Source organism: Gopherus flavomarginatus, chromosome 16 (assembly GCF_025201925.1).
Source record: "Gopherus flavomarginatus isolate rGopFla2 chromosome 16, rGopFla2.mat.asm, whole genome shotgun sequence".
NCBI classification, from domain to species: domain Eukaryota; kingdom Metazoa; phylum Chordata; order Testudines; family Testudinidae; genus Gopherus; species Gopherus flavomarginatus.
In genome coordinates this window covers 20,031,578-20,050,256 of record NC_066632.1, presented here as the reverse complement: position 1 = coordinate 20,050,256, position 18,679 = coordinate 20,031,578, and the positions used below count along the sequence as shown (strand labels likewise).

The 18,679-nt window shown below is 62.6% G+C and overlaps 1 protein-coding gene across 2 annotated transcripts in view; it reads right to left on the bottom strand.

The window, feature by feature from the left end:
- Positions 1-2,883: 2,883 nt before the first annotated feature.
- Positions 2,884-18,679, bottom strand: part of ITGA5 (integrin subunit alpha 5) — a 54,480-nt gene continuing 38,684 nt past the window's right edge. For both annotated transcript variants that reach the window (XM_050925800.1, XM_050925801.1), the window contains exons 16-30: positions 18,062-18,117; positions 17,481-17,635; positions 17,053-17,190; positions 15,947-16,014; positions 14,148-14,298; positions 13,662-13,754; positions 12,790-12,866; positions 12,334-12,414; positions 11,900-12,005; positions 11,299-11,451; positions 8,795-8,896; positions 8,106-8,219; positions 4,944-5,045; positions 4,461-4,583; positions 2,884-3,830 (exon numbers count right to left, since the gene is read on the bottom strand). In XM_050925800.1, coding sequence (XP_050781757.1) covers positions 3,747-3,830; positions 4,461-4,583; positions 4,944-5,045; positions 8,106-8,219; positions 8,795-8,896; positions 11,299-11,451; positions 11,900-12,005; positions 12,334-12,414; positions 12,790-12,866; positions 13,662-13,754; positions 14,148-14,298; positions 15,947-16,014; positions 17,053-17,190; positions 17,481-17,635; positions 18,062-18,117 — 1,603 coding nt within the window. In that variant the 3' untranslated portion in view covers positions 2,884-3,746. The remainder of the gene's footprint in view (positions 3,831-4,460; positions 4,584-4,943; positions 5,046-8,105; positions 8,220-8,794; positions 8,897-11,298; positions 11,452-11,899; positions 12,006-12,333; positions 12,415-12,789; positions 12,867-13,661; positions 13,755-14,147; positions 14,299-15,946; positions 16,015-17,052; positions 17,191-17,480; positions 17,636-18,061; positions 18,118-18,679) is intronic.

The following is an 18,679-nucleotide window of genomic DNA, read 5'->3' as shown; positions in this document are numbered from 1 at the left end:
GGCCACTGTGGTTCCTGCTGCTGGCTGTTCTGGCACCACAGTGACCTCCGGTGGGCGAAAGGTAGAACTGCATGTCTTTTTGGGGAGGGGAGGGGGGGAAATTCTGCGGGACACGTGAATTATGCATGTCTGCAGTGGTGCAGAATTTCCCCAGGAGCACAAGTACTTCACTTAGGAAGGAAAACTTATGCACCTCTACAAAATAGGGAGCAACTGGCTTGGTGGTGGTACCGCTGCAATGGGCCTGCAGGTTAGCGTGGATCAAAAGCTGAATAAGAGTCAGCACCACGATGCAGTTGGGACAAAGCTAATGTCGGTCTGGGGCGTATGAACAGAAGTGTTGTATGTAAGACACAGGAGATGACTGTCCTGCTCTGCTGGGGTGGGTGAGGCCTCAGTTGGAGTCCTGTGTCCAGTTCTGGGTGCTATACTGGATGCAAACAGGGGAGTCCAGAGCAGAGTAACAAAAAGGATCGAAGGTTTAGAAAGGAAGGCTCTAGATTCCCTTGGTCCTGCCGCAGCTGGATGCTGCTCTAGCTGGCAGCTCAAGGCCTTTCCAGCCCTACATTTGTAGATCTAAGCTTTAGCCCAGTGCTATAGGAGACCCCCTCGGCCTGATGAGACGGGATTTGAACAGGGACGTCCCACTGCCCAAATGATTGCCCTGAGTGACTGGGCTGTAGAGTGGGGAGGAGAATGAGAGCACCCTGAACACCCCATAGCCTAGGGGCTAGGACCTTCACCTGGGTGATGGGGAGAAGAAATGGGATTGGGGTCCCTGTCAGCGCAGGGAATTGAACCAGGGTCTCCTACACCCAGGGTGAATGTGCGAAGTCCTGGGGCTGAGGATTTAAAGCTGGAGTGATGCAGGTGCTGCTGCTGTTCCTGCAAGACCCGGCTTGGGGCTGGACTTCAGGAGAGGGGTGCTGGGCAGTGGCCAGCAGAGACAGGCACCCCCTGCAGCCTGATCTGGGCACCTGAGAGGACCCCCCTGCCCTCGCTGTCTCTGCTATTGGCTGGCTTAGCTGACTAGCAGGCTAGCATTTGGGGAGCTCGTTCTTAGGCTCCTCTCTCCCCACGTGGATTGTACAGGGAGCCAGGGCTGCTGAGTGCCTGGTGCACATGGTGTCACAAGTCCCACACTCTCCAGCAGGGGCAGTAGCACATGCAGCCACACACATAAGTCCCATCCTGTTCAGCAGGGTGCAGTGGCACACACCAGTCCCATGTGCTCCAGCAGGGGGCACTGGTGCATATGCACACACAGGTTCCCATCCTGACCAGCAGGGGGTGGTAGCGAGTGTGCACAAACACACACACACATCCCATCCTTTCTCCCTCTCTCCTGTGCACGCCATGCTGCTCACACTCACTAATCGTGACCGAGGGTGACCAAGGCGCAGCCATCAATGACCAGGCGAGGAAGGGTCTTTAGAACACATTTAATAATAAAATAACAATAGAGAGTGAGCGTCTCCCTGAGGCAGGAAGCTGGATCCCCCCCAACCAATTAGTGACAACAGCTCCCCCACCCCCTGCTCACTTTCCCTCGAGCAGAGGGGGGAACGACCTATTTTTTTCCCCCATTCACCAAAAATTTCCAACCCTCCCCGCCTACTTCTCTCAAACCAACAGCAAATCAAATAGACCAAAGGGGGGAAAGTGTCCACCATAGGGAGGGCCCCAGTCCCAAGGACCGTCCCCCTAGTACACAGCACCAAGGGGCACCAGGACTATGGCCTCCTGAGCTGGGATCTGCCTCCATGGGGGTGTGTGTGTGTGAGATGGGAGGCTGTTTGGAACAGCCAATATAAAGTGGAAGGATAAATTCCAAGAAGGGGACACACACACCCACACACACCCAGCTGGGCAGGGGCTGCTGGCTGTAGTGCAATTTCGACTCTCGGCTGCTGCACCTGCCCTGGGAGTGGCTGCGGAGCCCTGATCCCAATGGGCCACGCTCCAGTGAGAATCCAGCAGCTGCCAGAGCCCCACCCCCAGCACCAGGACCCCACCCTCGATCCCCTGCCCATGGCCTGCGAGACAGAAGAATGAAGACTTGGTCCCCAGCTCTCTAGCCCTGGGGCACCAACGGCCAGGCCTGGACCCCCGAGCAGCCGCGGGAGCACGAGTCACAGCTCAAGCTTCAGTCTCACCTGAGCCCCCCCAGCCCCGGGAGAGGTAGGGTCAGGACCCAGGGCTCTGGCTCAGCCCGGCAGAGCGAGGGGTACCCAGCCCTGAGAAAAGTGCGCTGCCCGGGATCCCAGTGACGGGATGGGGGCTCCGGGCGAGGGTTCGGCTGCATGGTAGCTCACGTCCCGGCCCTTCCAGCAGCCTGGCTGTCCTGTTTACTGGCACCTGGCATCTGGGATGGTCCGCCAGGGCAACAGCTGCCCTCTCCACAGTGCCCCCTCCCCCGAGAACAGCTAGAGCCGTCTGGGCGCGAGACCAGGTTCCCAGCTAGGCAGCAGCACATGGGGCAGCCAGCCCAGGGGGCAATGGGGCAGAGCCCATGGAGTAGGCTGCTCTGGCACCCCCTCTCCATGATGGAGTCTGCCCAGCCTGCGGACAGCTGCACAGGAATGCCAGGCAAAACCCAGCACTCTCCGTGGGGGTCCTGCCAGGCTACGCCCAATGCAGCCTGGCCATCCCTGAGGGCCAGCATTGGAGGGCAGCGCAGGGCCAGCTCGGGGCTACCCCCGGATTTCAGACAGGAGACATAACATAATAACTTAGAGACGCTGCGAGCGGGGCTGGAGGGGAGGGGCCATGGGACGGGAGAGGGGGCTGGCCCTACAGCATGGGGTCAGTGCAAAGCGGGGAGCACCTGGACCAGACCTCCAACCACACGAGAAAATTCCTGATCATAATTAAGAAGATTAATACTGACGTCGAAGGGTTTATTGCACTTGGAGAGACTTTAAATTAGAGCCCAGAATCCTGGCCGCAGCCCCGGGGCCACCCTGCCCCACTGCTGGGCTGTGAGCTCAGGGCTGGTGCAGGCGCAGCTGGCGGGCCATGGCTTTGGCTTCCTATGCTGCAATCTTTGGCATCGCTGAGTGTGACCCCGAGAACCCCTGGCTGGAAGTGTCCATCATGTCCTCGGGGGAGCTGCCTCAGACAGGAAGTGGGCTGGGGAAGGCAGGAAGTCCCACCCAGCTCCATGGCAGTGGCTGCATGGGGCGATTGTGCTTATCCGGCCTAGCTCCGGCATGTCTGAGTGGACGGGCAGCTTGTAAACTGTCCAGTTCAGACTCCATGACCCTGTGCCAGCCCCGGCCGGCCGGACAGAGGGACGGCACGTCACGCTGTGCCGCGGGAGGAGTCCACGGCTCCGCAGAGCCCAGCAGGGCCTCCCAGCAGCCTTCAAGTATTGCCCGTGGCTGGAGAGCGCAGCCCTCAGCATCTCACCTGCTGGGGCGCCCGCCGAGGGCAGTGGGCGGCTGCCGGGGTCTGGTGCCGAGGGGAGGCAGAGATGCCACCCCTGTGGGCACAGAGCAGGCAGGGCGTTCTCCAGTTGCTGCTGAAGTCCTGGGGGCTCAGCTCATGGCCCCCCACGGTGGGGGCTTCCTTGGGTCCGTCTCTGCCCCACTGGCGAGCTTGCTGGGAGCGGTCCGTCCTTGCTGTGCCAGGCCGCGCCGCCCCTCCCCGATGCCGCTCCGAGGCGGCCACGCCAGCAAAAGCAAACAAGACAGACAGACAGACAGAGCCCAGACACGCAGAGCAGCTGGGCGGCCCTGGCCCCACTATGCCTCTGAGGCCGCCTGTGGCTTGAGCTGAGCCTTCTCCATGGCCGTGCCGTAGGGCAGGGAGCGTTTGAAGAACCCCAGCTGCAGAGACAAGAGGCAGAGACGCAGGGCAGTGAGCGCACAAGGCAGCACTGGCACCAGCCGCACTCCCCAATGGCCCTGAGAGCCCCTGCCTCGTCTCCCAGGCCCCCTGCTCCAGCCACTCGACCCCACTTCCCCCACAGAGCTGGGCTTAGAACCCAGTAGTCCTGACTCCCAGCCGCCCTGACTGTAACCACTGATCCCCAAGCTACAGAGCTGTAACTCCACTCCTGGGTGGAGTTATTTCTGGGAGACCCTCGCCTGCCCTGTCCCTGCTGGCACTGCCCCTCTATCCCAGCCTGCAGAGAGCTCCCTCCTCGCAGAGGGCAGGCCCCACACTGGAGGCTGGTGGATGTTCACAGGTGCTGAGACCCCAGCCCGGTGGCTCAGGACCTGCATGCTGCTAGTGCCTGCTCCCTGCCTGGGGAGGGACAGATGCCCATGGGCAGTGAGAGGTGCCTGCTCCCCAGCTGCATGCCCGGGGAAGCTGGCGCTGATGGCCCATGTTGCAGTGAGATTGATGAGCTGAGGGACGCCTGCCGGCCTGGTGCAGCGTGCCCACGGGGGACAGCCAGGCCTGTGCTCCGACCCCAGCCCAGGCACTCTCCAGCTCCGGCCCCGTGCACTCACCTTGTACAGCACGTAGATGAGCAGTGCCAGCAGCAGCAGCCCCAGCAGGATGGCCAGGATGATGATCCACAGCGGGACCCCGTGGCTGCTCTCCGGTTTCACCCACTGAATCGCCGTGGACACCTGCCAACGCCGTGAGACAGGGAGGGTGAGACGGCAGCCGGGGGCTGGGCTCCCCCCACACCCTCCTGCTTCCCCCTGCCTGCAGCAGCTTGCTCTCCTGACCCCTATGTGGGCCCAGAGTTTGTTCCCACGCCCTGGGCTACAGAGCTGAGCGGTCAGGCCCAGACAGCTGACTGGCCTGGAGCAGCAGGGTAAGGAGCTCTCCCACACACACACTCAGCTGGTCACTGGGCCTGCGGGGGGTCCTGCTGCAGGCTCCTCTCACCTGGGACTGGGCTGAGCTTTGACTCTGCCCCAGGCGCCCCCCGTGTACCTCCCTCAGCCCCACCTGCTCTGCATGACCCACGGGCAGCCACTGACCTTTAAGGCCTCACTGGGGTAATCCTGGGGCTGGATCTTGTAGGGCATCCTGTGGACCTGGTACACGGCCTCGCACTGCAGGGCCTGGGGCTGGTTCTCTTTCTGTAGGGAAACCCAGAAGGGCAGGTTGGCAACATACAGCAACAGAATCTGGAGAGTAGCGGGTGCCCCGATGTGGCTGGGCGAGGGCCACAGGGAGAGTAGCAGGCGCCCCGGCGCAGCCGGGCGAGGGCCACAGGGAGAGTAGCAAGTGCCCTGGCGCAGCCAGGCGAGGGCCGCGGGAAGAATGGCGGGCGTCCCAGCACAGCTGGGCGAGGGCCGCGGGCAGAGGGCGGGCACCCCGGTGAACTGGATGAGGGCCATGGGGAGAGGGCGGGTGCCCTGGAGCGCCAGGTGAGGGCCACGGGGAGAGTAGCGGGCGCCCTGGTGTGGCTGGGCGAGAGCCGTGGGGAGAGAATGGGTGCCCCGGTGAGCCAGGCGAAGGCCACAGGGAGAGGGCGGGTGCCCCGGCGAGGCTGGATGAGGGCCGCGGGCAGAGGACGGGTGCCCCGGTGTGGCTGGGCAAGGGCCGCGGGGAGAATAGCGGGCATCCTGGCGAGCCGGGTGAGGGCCATGGGGAGAGTAGCGGGCACCCCAGCGAGCTGGGTGAGGACCACGGGGAGAGGGCGGGCACCCTGGCGCGGCTGGGCGAGGGCCGCGGGGAGGGTAGTGGGCGCCCCGGCAAGCCAGATGAGGGCCACAGGGAGAGGGCAGGGGCCCCAGTGCGGCTTGGCAAGGGCCACGGGCAGAGGACGGACACCCCGGCGCAGCTGAGGGCCGCAGGCAGAGGGCGGGTGCCCCGGCATGGCTGAGTGAGGGCTGCGGGAAGAGGGCAGGCATCCCGGAGAGCCGGGCGAGGGCCATGGGGAGAGTAGCGGGCGCCACGGTGCGGCTGGGCGAGGGCCACGGACAGAGGGCGGGCACCTCGGCACGGCTGGGCGAGGGCTGCGGGGAGAGTAGCGGGCGCCCTGGCGCAGCTGGGCGAGGGCTGAGGGCAGGTGCCCTGGCACGGTTGGGCAAGGGCTGCGGGCAGAGGTCGGACGTTTCGGCGCAGCTGGGCGAGGGCTGGCTCAGGACAGCGCTGGGCACTGCCAGCTCTCAGCCCCTGGAGTTCACGCATGGCCCAGATGTTGGGGCAATTTGCTTCTGTCGACCTCAGATCCAGTAAGCCCTGTGGGAGCTGGTAACATCTAACAGCCCTGGAGGGGCTTTGTGAGATGCAGCTACCTCTGGGGTGGGGAGATGACCCACTACACAGGGCAGGGCACAGCATGGAGAAGAATCCTGCATTTAGCTGGTACCACAGGGCATTTGGAGCAGCCCCAGTGGCCAGGCTAGCAGGGGCCCCACCAGAATGGCCACGCCCCCGGTTTCACACCTTTCCCCCCATTACCCTACTACCATCAGCCCTGCACCACCTGGCACCCAGCCTGCCCCCGCAGCACAGCCATGCCCACCCTGGGGGCAAGCATACTGCAGCCTAGACCCCCCCTGCTGCATTGGGGTCAGCACTGAGTAAGGGGAGAGCAGCCCCCAGTGCTTCCTGCACATCCTGGGTGCTCTCTGCTGGGCTGCCATCTCAGCACTGACCAGGACTGACCCTGCTTGGCTGGAAAGGCCCGACGGGCACCAAGGGCAGCAGGCAACGGCTCCAGCTCAGCTCTAAGCCCCCAGCCGCGGGGCTGCCACAACGGCAGGGCTGGGGCCGCACTGGAGAGAGCTGTGACGAGTGACTCCAGATGCAGGCACAGCCAAGGGGTCCCGGCTCGTTAGGAGAAGGGAGAGGATGAGCTGGCCAGGCTGCAGTCAGAGGCCTCTGGGCTCTGGCCTGGGCAAACAGATGTGAATTTATGGCTGCAGCAGGCAATGGAGCTGGGAGAGCGCAGGGGTTGGGATGGCCACCAGGGGGTGATATGGCCTCACATCTGGACACAGGCTGGCAGAAAGGAGCCCAGCTGGCGCTTGCTGGGGGCTGGGCAGGCCAGTGCATTGCTGGGCCGGGCAGGCAGGTGCACTGCTGGGGGGCCGGGCAGGCAGGTGCACTGCTGGGGGGCTGGGCAAGCAGGTGCACTGCTGTGGGGCCGGGCAGGCAGGTGCATTGCTGGGGGGCTGGGGGTGGCTGGGCTGGCCAGTGCATTGCTGGGCTGGGCAGGCAGGTGCATTGCTGGGGGGCCGGGCAGGCAGGTGCATTGCTGGGGGGCCGGGTGGGGGCTGGGCAGGTAGGTGCATTGCTGGGGGTCTGGGCAGGCAGGTGCATTGCTGGGGGGCTGGGGGTGGCTGGGCAGGCTGGTGTATTGCTGGGGGGCCGGGAAAGCAGGTGCATTGCTGGGGGGCCGGGAAAGCAGGTGCATTGCTGGGGGGCCAGGCAGGCAGGTGCATTGCTGGGGGGCTGGGTGGGGGCTGGGCTGGCCAGTGCATTGCTGGGCTGGGCAGGCAGGTGCATTGCTGGGGGGCTGGGGGTGGCTGGGCAGGCAGGTGCATTGCTGGTGGGCCGGCAGGCAGGTGCATTGCTGGGAGGCTGGGGGGGCTGGGCAGGCTGGTGCCGTGTGCCACCCACACATTGCTGCAATCCTTGGAAGCAGCTGACGCCACCCAGGGTGATTCTCGCGAGTTGGTCTGGAAGAATGGAGGGGGCGAGACCCCATTTACCCTGCCCAGGTAGGAGGGTCTGAGCAAAGAGCCTGGTGGGGAGGGAGCAACAGGTGCTCTGGGATGCTGCAGAGACTCGGGGAGCTTATCCGGGTCACGGCTCTCCTGGGGGGTTGAGGAGAATCCTAGAGAGACCCCAGGGCAGGGCAGGGCCGAGCCAGTGGGAGCTGCAACGTGGGGCCTCCGTGCAGACAGACAGATGGCAGAGCCCACCTGCCCAGAGCAGGGAAAGGGAGCCCCACCCCAGCCTGCCAAACGCTGGCGAACGGGGGAGCCACACCGACACCCAGGGCCGGAGGGACTGACGGGCTAAAGAAGGGCTGGCTGCAGCGACACAGGAGACCCCTGCCGACAGGAAAGCTGAGGCCCCAGGCCAGGCCTGCATGGGGAGCATGTGTGGGGCCTCCCAGACACGGCTGCCCTAGGGGCAGGGAACTGGGGGATGGAGGTGGGAGGGGGCAGAGCAACACTCACCTGCTGGAAAGTTTTGGCCCATATCCGGAAGTAAAGCCAAAGGCTGACCCGCTGCTGCCTCTGCAGCGTCCCCACCTGACAGGTCAGCTGGAAGCACTCAGCCTCAGGGCACTTCTGTGGGGAGAGGCCATTGGACAGAGGGTCAGTGACACAGCAGGGGTTGGGGCCCAGCAGAATAGAAGTGACCATCTCTAACATTAGATCTTGGGCCACTGGCAAGCAGCCCCAGGAATGGGGGCTCGGCAGAGACAGCCCAGGCTGAGAGCCCAATGACCGGGGTTAGCCTCGGCATTCTGAAAGGCAGAGTGACCATCGCTGGCGCCAGGCTCTGCATGGAAAAGGAGGCTGGTAGCAGTGGCAGAACCAGAATGCAGTCACTTCTGGGGCAGGGCAGCACACTGCAGTGCTGCGTGGGAATGGGAGGAGTATCTGAATCCAGGTGCAATGGCAGGGGACTAGGTGCACCAAACACTCCTGAATTAGAACAGGGCAAGGACACGGGTAACACTTGCCCATGCGTGCCAGGCCTGTAGGCCCTGGGGAGTGGGTGGCTACTGATGACTCTCCACTCCCAGGGCCGGGCAGAGACTGACTCTTGTGCACTGTGGCCCCAGCAGTCACAGGGCACCCTTGGCGCAGCTGCACGCGGAGATCAGCGACCCCTGGCCTGGGGTCAGAGAAGCACTGACCAGGGTGTGGGGGCTCCCGGAGGCCCCACTGCTCCGTGCCGCATCCCGTCTCTGCAGGTAATGCTGCTCCAGGCTGGGAGAGGTGGTGGGACTCTTCTCCAGCTGCAAACACATTCCAAGGAGAGAGAGTCACCTTTGCGTGGCCCCCCATATGCCCTGTGCAAGGGAGGAGCGGGGGGGGATGCCCGACCTGCAGGGCCCACGCTAGATCCCACCCCCACTGGTAAAAGCAAGCACTTCTAACCTGCCCCACAGCTGCCAACCCCTCTGACTGCAATCCAGCTTTGACCCTTGCAAGAGAGATGCCAGCCCTTGCCCAGGCTGCACGCACTGACTGACGGCCTTGTAGCTGGAGACCAGACCAGGTCACCTGCATGTTAGTTTTGCTGAAAATAGTTATTAGTCTTATAAGAATGTTTTTAGTGTCTAGACTCTATGAAATGCTTGTATGTGGCTGCATGTATTACTTCTGGGGGAATTCTGCGCCACTGCACATGCGCAGAATTCATGTGCCACGCAGATTTTTGTTCTCAGCTGAAAATACATTCTGCTGAGAAGTGCTGCAGTTACACCTTTTGCCCACCAGGGGCCGCTGCGGCACCAGAACAGAGCAGCCACTCCGGGGTGGGAGCAACCCCAGCTACAGATAGGGAAGAGAAGAGGCTGCATTCCGCTAGCGCCCTGCCTATGGGGCCAGGTCAGGAGGCATGGGCTATGGGGAGATGGCCAGTGTGTGGCACATGGGGCTGCTGGGTGGGGCCCACAGACTGGGATTCAGAAGGGCTAGCGGAGGGGAAGACTGGAGCAGGGGCTGAATGGGAGTAGGGGTGACTGAGTGAGGGCGCAGGGACGTGTGGACAAAGGGTGCAAGGACACATGGGGGGAAGGGGTCAGCCAGTGTCTGCATGGGGAAGGTTCCCTAACAATCCCCCTTCCCCCTAGAAAAAAACCCCTATCCCATAATTTTCCTACCCACACCTAACAACCCTCCAAGTTCACACCCAGGCTCCTTCGCAGCAATTCCCTCTCCCTCAGCTCCTCTGTGACTCCCCCCAGCCTTTGCACTGCTTCTCAGGAGGGCAGGAAATACAGTTCTGTATTGTAGCTGAAATGAATTATAACTCAAGAGTTCTGTATTAATATGCCTAGTAAGGCATCTGTTTGTCAAAAAACATTCAGAAAATGTTTTGTTGTTGTCTGTATTGTTAGACAGACTTGCTGACAGGTGTTTTGGAATAAATTACCAACATAGTGGAACTAATCTGATTATACTATGTTATTTTGACAAATAAAATTTGCAGAAATTTTACAATATTCTGCACAGAATTTTAATTTTTTTGGCGCCGAATTCCCCCAGGAGTCATGTATTCATCTCACTGATAATGTCTGGGTCCCACGGTATAAGGTAAGATTTCAGTGGCTGCTCTGTAATGTAAAAGTGTTTGCTTTGAAACTGTCAACCACTGCGGTAAGTCAGAGGACAAAAGACTTTGCTGATCATTCCCCTTCACCCAGGAAGAGGAGACATGCACATGGACTCATCCCATCCTCTTGAACTCTGGGGGAAGGGTATCGACATTCCTGACAAGAAGAAAAGGCATCTTTTTGGCCATTTGAACTCTGAAGAGCCAGAGACTTTAAACTGAGGCCAGAGATCCCAAGGGGATTCAAAGACGCTTGGAAAAGACACTACAATTCTATCACTCTTAGGACTGAGATGGTAACTCGTGGGGTGTGTACATTTGCTTGCTTTAACCTGTAAATATCTCTTACTGCTTTTTCCTAGTTAATCAACCTTTAGAGAGTTAAGTAAAGAACTGGCTACAGCTGTTGTCTTTGGAGTAGGAGCCAGAGCACCAGTTGATCTAGGGTAAGTGACTGGTCTCTTGGGGCTGGACCCAACCTGAATGTGGTGTGATTTTTGGGGTGTGTGATCATTAAGTCCAGTGGCAAGACAGACTGGAGACTCTCAGTGGACCGTCTGTGACTCCATGGTACAGCAATCTAGGAGTTCACAGTTGTTACTGGCTTGGTGAAATTGAATTACAGAACATATCACCCGCTTGGGGCGTCTGCCCTGCTTCTGACAGTCTGCCCTGACTCGGCACTTACGGTCATGAGCCGCTCCAGGCAACGTGACAACGGCAACAGGAGCCAGGAAGCGGCAAGGGGTGGCATCCCCCTCACAGAAACACACAACACAATTCAACTCCATCGGTCATTGCTAGAGCAGGGGCTGCGGGGCCGGACTGGGGCATTAGCAGGTTTCCCAGCAGTTCTCACCTCCTCTGTGCTTGCCCCTCCCAACTCACTAATTTTTGTGATTCCCGACACAAACTCCACCCCCACCCAACCACCAGCCCCTGGAAGCCCGGACTCAGCCCGTGGCCATGGGACCCTGTGCAGACAGGGTGGTTAGGGGACTGCCCTGTAGTGGAGAGCCCCAGCCCATCGCAGCACCCAGAGGCTCGCCCTGGCCGGGGCCAGCCCTGTGTCCCAGTCACCTGCAGCTTCAGTGGGTTGACGGGCTGGCTGGAGGTGCAGTTGGCCGGCACTGAGTAGCGAGTCACGTACATCACCGGTTTCCCTTGGAAGCTCATAGGGCAGCTCAGCTCCAGGACCCCGTGGCTGATGGTGCTGGGACCCTCATTCACCAGCTGCAGGGGAGGAGGGAGAGGGAGAGTCTGTGCCAGTCTGCAATGTCTCATGGGGTGACGGGCTCACCGGGAATGGGGCAGCCCATCTGGCTGTGCAGTGGCCTCGGTGCCCGTGACCCCACAAGTGAGAGGAGAGGAGAAAGCAGGGAGTGGGGCATTCCAGCTGGCCTGGATGGAGTGCCCCGGTGGAGTGCGCCACCCCCTCCCAAAAAAAAAACATCCCCTCTCAGTATGGGCCCCCAGGGCAAGCCACAGGCAGCCCCCTCTGCTCCCATACTCGCCCCAAAGAACCCCCCTCCCCAACCTGTCCTGGCCCCACGACCCCCCGATATCCCCCAGCAGAGGGGCTGGAAGATTGGACTGCTCCTACCCAGCCTGCTGGGGGGATAGCGCTGCTCCCTGCCCCGATGCTGCCAGCCAGGGGAGCTGCGCTGCATATGACACCCACCTCATACACATGCTGCACCTCGGGGCCCACATCCTGCTCCTTCTCCGGACTCCTGGCAGGCTTCCAGCCCGAGACGGGGAAGGACACGGCCTCAGGCTTGGAGACCCTGCAGGGCAGGTTCAGACGGTCACTGGCTGCTGGCCCTGGGGATCAGTCCCCGCAGCTCAGACAGCCTCTGCAGCGAGGGGCCACTGGCGAGCTGCGCTGAGAGCTGCTGAGCTCGCCTCTTGCAGGGGCCACAGAACAGCCACAGCTGGGCCATGGCTTCCCTGCCGGCCTGGGCAGGATGTGAATTAGTGACTGGGAGAGGGGGGTGTTTGCTGGAGGAGCAGCTAGCAGGACCTGGACTGAGTGCTGGGCCCCCCGGCCCAAGGCCAGGTCCCCTTGGCTTCGGGCTGTGGCACTGCAGGGAGGCTGGGGCTCGGCACACTCACCCGTGGGAGGAGACCCTGGCGGAGGCCTCGACGCGGAGCGGGAACGCCACCACTTCACTGTGGGAGTTGTTCTCGTTCTTGCTGTGGAGAGAGCACAGCGCGTCACGGAGCAGCCTGCTCCCCTGCCCGGCTCCCTGCTCCACTCCGTGGGGAGAGCCCTGGCACCAGTCAGAGCCCCAGCATCTCCGGGCCCAGCCGGTCAGAGTCCCGGCACCTCCAGGCCCGGCCGGTCAGAGCCCCACCACCTCTGGACTTGCCACATCAGTTAAGAATGTAAAAACATTAAGCACTGAGTGCATCTGGGCTCCTGCGTGGGGGTGGCCCAGCCTGGGATCCTCCCTGAGGGAACAATGAGGCTATGGCATGGGGGAGCCCTGACCCCACCCCATAGCTGGGGAGGGCAGATCCCAGAGTGTGTGTGTGGGGGACGGAGGGGATGAGGATTCCTGGCATTACCTCCGGATCTGGAACTCAAACTGGATGGTCTTCTTGTCACGAAGATGGGGGACGGTGAAGCGCAGGCCCCCCCAGAGCTGGTGGACAGAGTAGGGTTAATGGCTCCATTCTCCCAGCTCCCTGGAAGGATCTACCTGCCCACCCGCCCCTGATGTGCCCACCAACCCATGACAGCCCAGCTCCCTGCCCTCCCCTCTACCCCAATGTGTCCCCTGCCCCATGACAGCCGAGTTCCCTGCCCTCCCCTCTGCCCCAATGTGTCCCCCGCTCCGTGACAGCCCAGCTCCCTGCCCTCCCCTCTGCCCCAATGTGCCCCATGACAGCCCAGCTCTCTGCCCACTCCTGACATGCCCATGGCCCCTGGGCACATCATATGGGGGTGCTAGACCTTCAGCAACTCCAACACATGCAGGCAGCTACCACAAAACCTGGGGGAAATGACACCCCTGCTGGCCTTGGCTAGGACGACTGTGATGAGTCGCCCTGCTGGGCTAGTTGGCATTTCCCAGCAGCAGATTTACTGTGGACAAAGGGAAATTTCCCACGGTCATTCCCTGCCTGCCCCAGCCCCCTGCTGCCCTGGCACCGCACCCCGATTCCCCAGCTGCCCCAGTCACCCACTCCAACGCTCACCTGCCCTAGCACCCAACCACACCCACACCTGGGGGCTTCCCCAGGCCTGGCACCCCAACACCCCACCCTCCCCAATGTCCACTGGAAATGGCCAGACGCCTCAGTGCCCTGGCACCCAGCAGTCCTGCCTGGCCTCTCAGCAGAGCAGGTCTCGGATAGGTGGCCACTGCTGGGGGCAGAGGGCACTGCCCAGTGAGGGCCGCAGTGGCCGGTGCTCCAGGTGTGGGACAGCTACTCACACTGGTGCCCGACTTCATGGGGTTGCCAAGGTCACAGATCACCATGCGGGTCCGGTTCACCGAGTTGTAGGCGCAGCTCAGATTGGTGAAGTTCTGCCGGGGAGGGGAAGGAAGCTGGGATCAGAGCAGGGCTGCAGGGGGAGGGGGTCTGCATGGGAGGGGGACTGGAGGGGACAGGAGATACCCGGCCCCTCTGCCTGTACCACCCTGCTGTGGGGAGCGAGGGCACCCCTGAGCTCCCCTGCAGGAGTCTCGTCCTCAGAGGTCCCCTTACAGCAGGCAGCACACGCCTGGCCACCCTGTTCTGGGGGCTGAGACTGGCACTGAGGGGCCTATGCCAAGGAGCCGCAGCCCGGAGCCAGGGACTTGGGCCCCACAGCACTGCGAGGGAGCAGCCAGGAGCAATGTCCCTGGAGCCTGCATCACTCCCAGAGCAGAGGGCCTGCTCGCGGGGTGCTCCGACCCCCAGGCGTCTCTGCCACCTACCCCATGGTTGCGGATCACCCCAGAGTAGTCGGCCTCAGCGGGCAGGATGACGTAGAGCTCGGCTTCGTAGGCGCCACCCTCCCCACGATTGCGGGCATTGAAGGTCAGGTTCAGGGCATTCTTGTCCCCCAGGTACACCACGCTGTGCTCCCTGCAGGGCACAACAGGCATGAGAGCCAGCGGGCACATCCCGGCCTTGGTGCTGCCCACAGCCGGAGACACGGCCCCTCCCGCCCCGGCATGGCACGGCCAGGACTCGCCTGCACAGCGCCTCCCAGCCAGAGCCCCCATTCACCAGCTAGTGAGGGTGGCCCTGCTGTTCACACAGCTGTGCCAACGCTGCCTGAGCTCCGCCCAGCTCCGCTTACACACAGCGCCAGGCTAAGGGCTTCCATATGCGGGAGCAGCTGCTTTGCATTAGGCCATGTGTGTGTGGAGGGAGCGGGGGAGTCACGTCGCCCACGCAGCTGGGGTACTGCAACGGGCCTCCTCCAGGCCGGGCTCAGAGCTCTGCAATGGAGGGGCTGGCATCAGCTCCTGCCCTCCTCTCACCACATCTGGGCCTTGCCTGGAGGAGGGTGAGCACCACACCAGACCTAGCCGCCTCAGGCCCATGGGGATGGGAAGAACTGGAGCAGGTCCAGGGCAGAGGGGGACACTCCAGGCAGCGTCCCCAGGTTCCCATCCCGCTCTAGACAGAGGCGATCCCCAACCCACCCCACTGACCTGGGGCCTCTGGGGACTGCCCAGCCCCACCCCCAGGGGGAAGCTCTCCTCTCACAACCCATGATCCAGAGAGCAGGGCACCATCGGCTGCTGGGTGCCCTGGGCAGCAGGAGAGGGGAGAGGGAGGGAGATGGAAGGAAAGGAAGCTGATGGGGGGGCGGGGATGGCACCCTGCTGTAGGTACCTGAGCCATGACCCCCAGACACCGCTCCTGCGCTGTCCCAGCCAGATCTGGGCAGGCTTGCCCCAAAGCTGTAAGGGAGCGGGTGCCCTGAGGAACAGTCCCACCTTGTGGTGGGGAAAAGAGACTCCCCAGGGCCTCTGCCACATGCAAGCACCCAGAAAAGATGGAGCTGCAGCTCAGAAACCCAGCTCGGGGGAGCAGCATCACTCATGGCCCCCTCCCTGCCCCCAGCGCTAACGGCCTCTCCCTTACCCTAACTGTGCCCCCTCCCTGCCCCGCCCCACTGGCAACTCATGTGCCCCGCTCTCATCCACCTGGGCGGCTGCTGGCCTTGGTCCTCACTCCCAGTCCTCCACACCCTCGGCCTGAGGGGGGTTGCTGGGGGCTACCCTATGCCCAGGCTTCCCAGAGCATCCTCAGCGCCGGTCCCAGCATGGACCCTTCACTGAGCCTTGGGCAGGGTGCTGGAGGCTAGGGATGTAACCCAGGAGCCCTAGCTTCCAGCCTGTAGAAGTGATGCGTGGGGGGCCCCATGTGCCCCCCTGATTTCTTCCAGGGTTTGCCAGCCAGGCCACTCCCCTGTGAGGCAGCTTCTGGAGCTGGTAGCTGTGGCCGTGGGGAAAGGGAGCAGCAAACAGCTGGGAGGGGCCACTAGGCTTGTGGGGAGGGGGCATGACTCAAGTTGTTGGGTGGGTGGGGGGAATTTTAATTTGTGCCCCGCCATCAGCAGGCACCAGTTGTCTCTGCCAGCCAGCACCGCTAATCCCCCAGTGCAGGGCTGCTCCCCCTGGGCAGACTGCTGCTCACAGCTCACCCCACGCTCTGAGCTGGTCACTGCAGAGGGCCCCTCGGCATTGCCCCTGCCCAAGGCGCCTCCCGCCAGCCTTACCCAAAGACATCAAGCTGCAAATCGGGGACGCAGATATTGTCCTCACCACAGTCCAGCTGGATCTGGGCCTGGGGGTCAGAGAGAAGGGGTGGGGGTCTGCGTGAGCAGCCTTCCAACCTGTGTCCCTTGGTCAGGGGAGATGTACACCTATCTCACAGAGCTGGAAGGGACCCCAAAAGGTCAGCGAGTCCAGCCCCCTGCCTTCACTAGCAGGCCAAGTACTGATTTTGCCCCAGATCCCTAAGCAGCCCCCTCAAGGATTATACTCACAACCCTGGGTTTAGCAGGCCAATGCTCAAATCACTGAGCTATCCCTCTCCTGCTGTCTTTATAGTGACAGCAGCCTCCATGCCCCAGGACTGCCCCTCCCAAGGCAGCACAGGGTGAACCCCAGAGCATGGTGCAGACCACGGAGTTGCTCAGCTTAGCACTCCAAGCCCTGCCCCAATGCTCTGCCCCTCAGCCCCTGGGGCATGAGGGGCGGGGGGGGGGGAGAGGAGACGGGACAGCACAGCCAGCCAGGGCCCCACAGAGAGCTAGGGGACCACAAAGCCAAGACCCCTGGTGCACACACATGGGGAACCTCCTGGGCCTCATCACTTCCACTAGTGCATCAGGCTCCTGATCAGGGGGTGAGGATGGCAGTGGTAGGAGCAGAGTGGTGGGGGTGGGGGGTGTCCATTTCTGCCTGCCCTACCCTCAATGCCAGGGCCAGTCAGAGACAGAACAGGGCAGGAAGCACTTGGGCTCCGGTTTGCGGGCTCCAAAGGGGGGTGCTAAGGAGCGTGCAGCCTGGGGAGAGGCACCTTCTCGTGGTGAGATTGGCTCCAGGGAAACTCCCAGGGGCACAGCAGGCAGCAAAGCCCCAGGGAAACGGCCCTGGGGGCGCTGATTTGATCCCTCCCTCCCAGGACCTGGCCCTGCTGACAAAGCCAGCCTGGCAATCCGGCTCTGAGATCCAAGCTGGGGCTCCCTACCCCTGGCCAGGCCCTGCCACCATGCCAACCTCCCACAAGGAGTCCTCAGCACCCGCCACAGAAGAGCCGGGGCACTGCGGCGCCAGCCCCCCTGGGAGGCAGCAGCAAGTCTCTCTCCCCTCACCATACCTTCCGCTCGATGTAGCTCTTGGTGAGGTAGTTGAGGATGGGCTGCAGCCCGTGGGCGTCTGCTGGGGCCTGTGGGTCCAGGCCGAAGCTCAGCGCCACGTGGATGGAGGACAGCTTGTCGCGGAACTCCGACTCATTCTGGGGAGAGAAGAGAGTGCTCAGGGGCAGCATGGACTGGTGCTGGCCGGGATCCCCGGGGCACCCCACTGCCATGGCAGCCTGGCCAGCGCAGACCTTCCGTGGCCGTGAGAGCTCGGGACACTGGGCAGGGTGGGCTGGGGAGCCAGAGAGAACCACAGGTCTGCCAGCCTCCCCAACGAGCCCCCTGTACCCTCCTCAGGGGCGAGGGCTGGCTCTGTGCCCCTTGGGGATCAGGTGGGTCACCCCAGTGCAGGGCTGCAGCTCTCGGCTGGGCTGGCCCCACTTACTCGGAGGTAGATTTTCATCTCCGTGCACTCCTCCAGGGCGCCGTTGTGCACCTGGATGGTCTGCGCCAGGTGGGGCTGGCGGGAGTGCAGGAACAGCGCCCGCTTGACGGCCCCCTTCTGCTTCAGGTGGTCCAGGTGCAGCTCCACAGTGAACCCTGTCGGGGGGAGGAGAGGCAAGGGTGAGTGGAAAGCCCAGGGGCCAGGGCAGCGCTGCAGTCATGGCTCCAGGCCTCGGCAGCATCCCACTAACTCCCTCCCCGCTTCACAGAGGCACCAGCTGGCCTCAGAAGGGAGCCCTTCACCCACCACTGACATGCAGCCAGCTCTGGGGCAGGGCTCAGCAGCTGTTTAACAGCGCACAGAAACCTTACAAAGCAGGTTAGGAAGTAAAGATGAATCTGTGTTCTCACCCAAGCCCTCACCTTGCTCCGCTCACCTATCCCACAGTAGGACGGACATGCCCCCACTGGCTCCCCCGTGCCCCGGGACAGTGAGACTCCCCAGACCAGAGGATTCTGGGAAGATCGGGAGCAGCACTGGGCTCCTGGCTGCTCTGACCAGAGCCCGAGCTCGCTACTCACCGATGGAGTCAGGCACGTGCTTCCCTGAGGCGTTGAGGCAGAAGCTCAGGTTTATGCTGCCAAGACGGGAGAGAGAGAGAGAGAGAGAGAGACATGCAATGAGCGGGGGGCAGGCCAACACCTGGCAGGGCCCTGCCAGACCCAGCGCAGGGGCAGGGCTGACCCACTGTGGGGGCAATGGCGCGGGAGCCTGCACAGACCTGGCAACTCACTGTCAGTGTACGTGGTCAGTGGCAGAGCCAGGAGCAGGACGTAGGAGTCCTGACCCCAAGTCCCATGCTTTGCCCTCCCCTTAGTTACCCACCCCTCTGGGAAGGTGGGGGGAGAGAGATGCCCTCCCCATGGTGCAACTGGGGCACCAAGCAGGGAAACTGAGGCACCAAGCAGGGAACTGATCTAGCCAGAGTCACTGGCAGGGCTGGGAATGGGCACGGGGGCTATGGCCACAAGCTGTGCTCTTACCAGACCTGGGCTGCCCCAAGGATGGCAACAGCTAGACCCAAGGGGGAGAGTCCTGGAGCCCTGAACCCAGACCCTGAGATCTTCAGTTACCCCAGAGCCAGTGACAGCTCCAGGGCTGCGGCCTCCCAGTGGGACCCACCTGCTTCCAAATAGCCC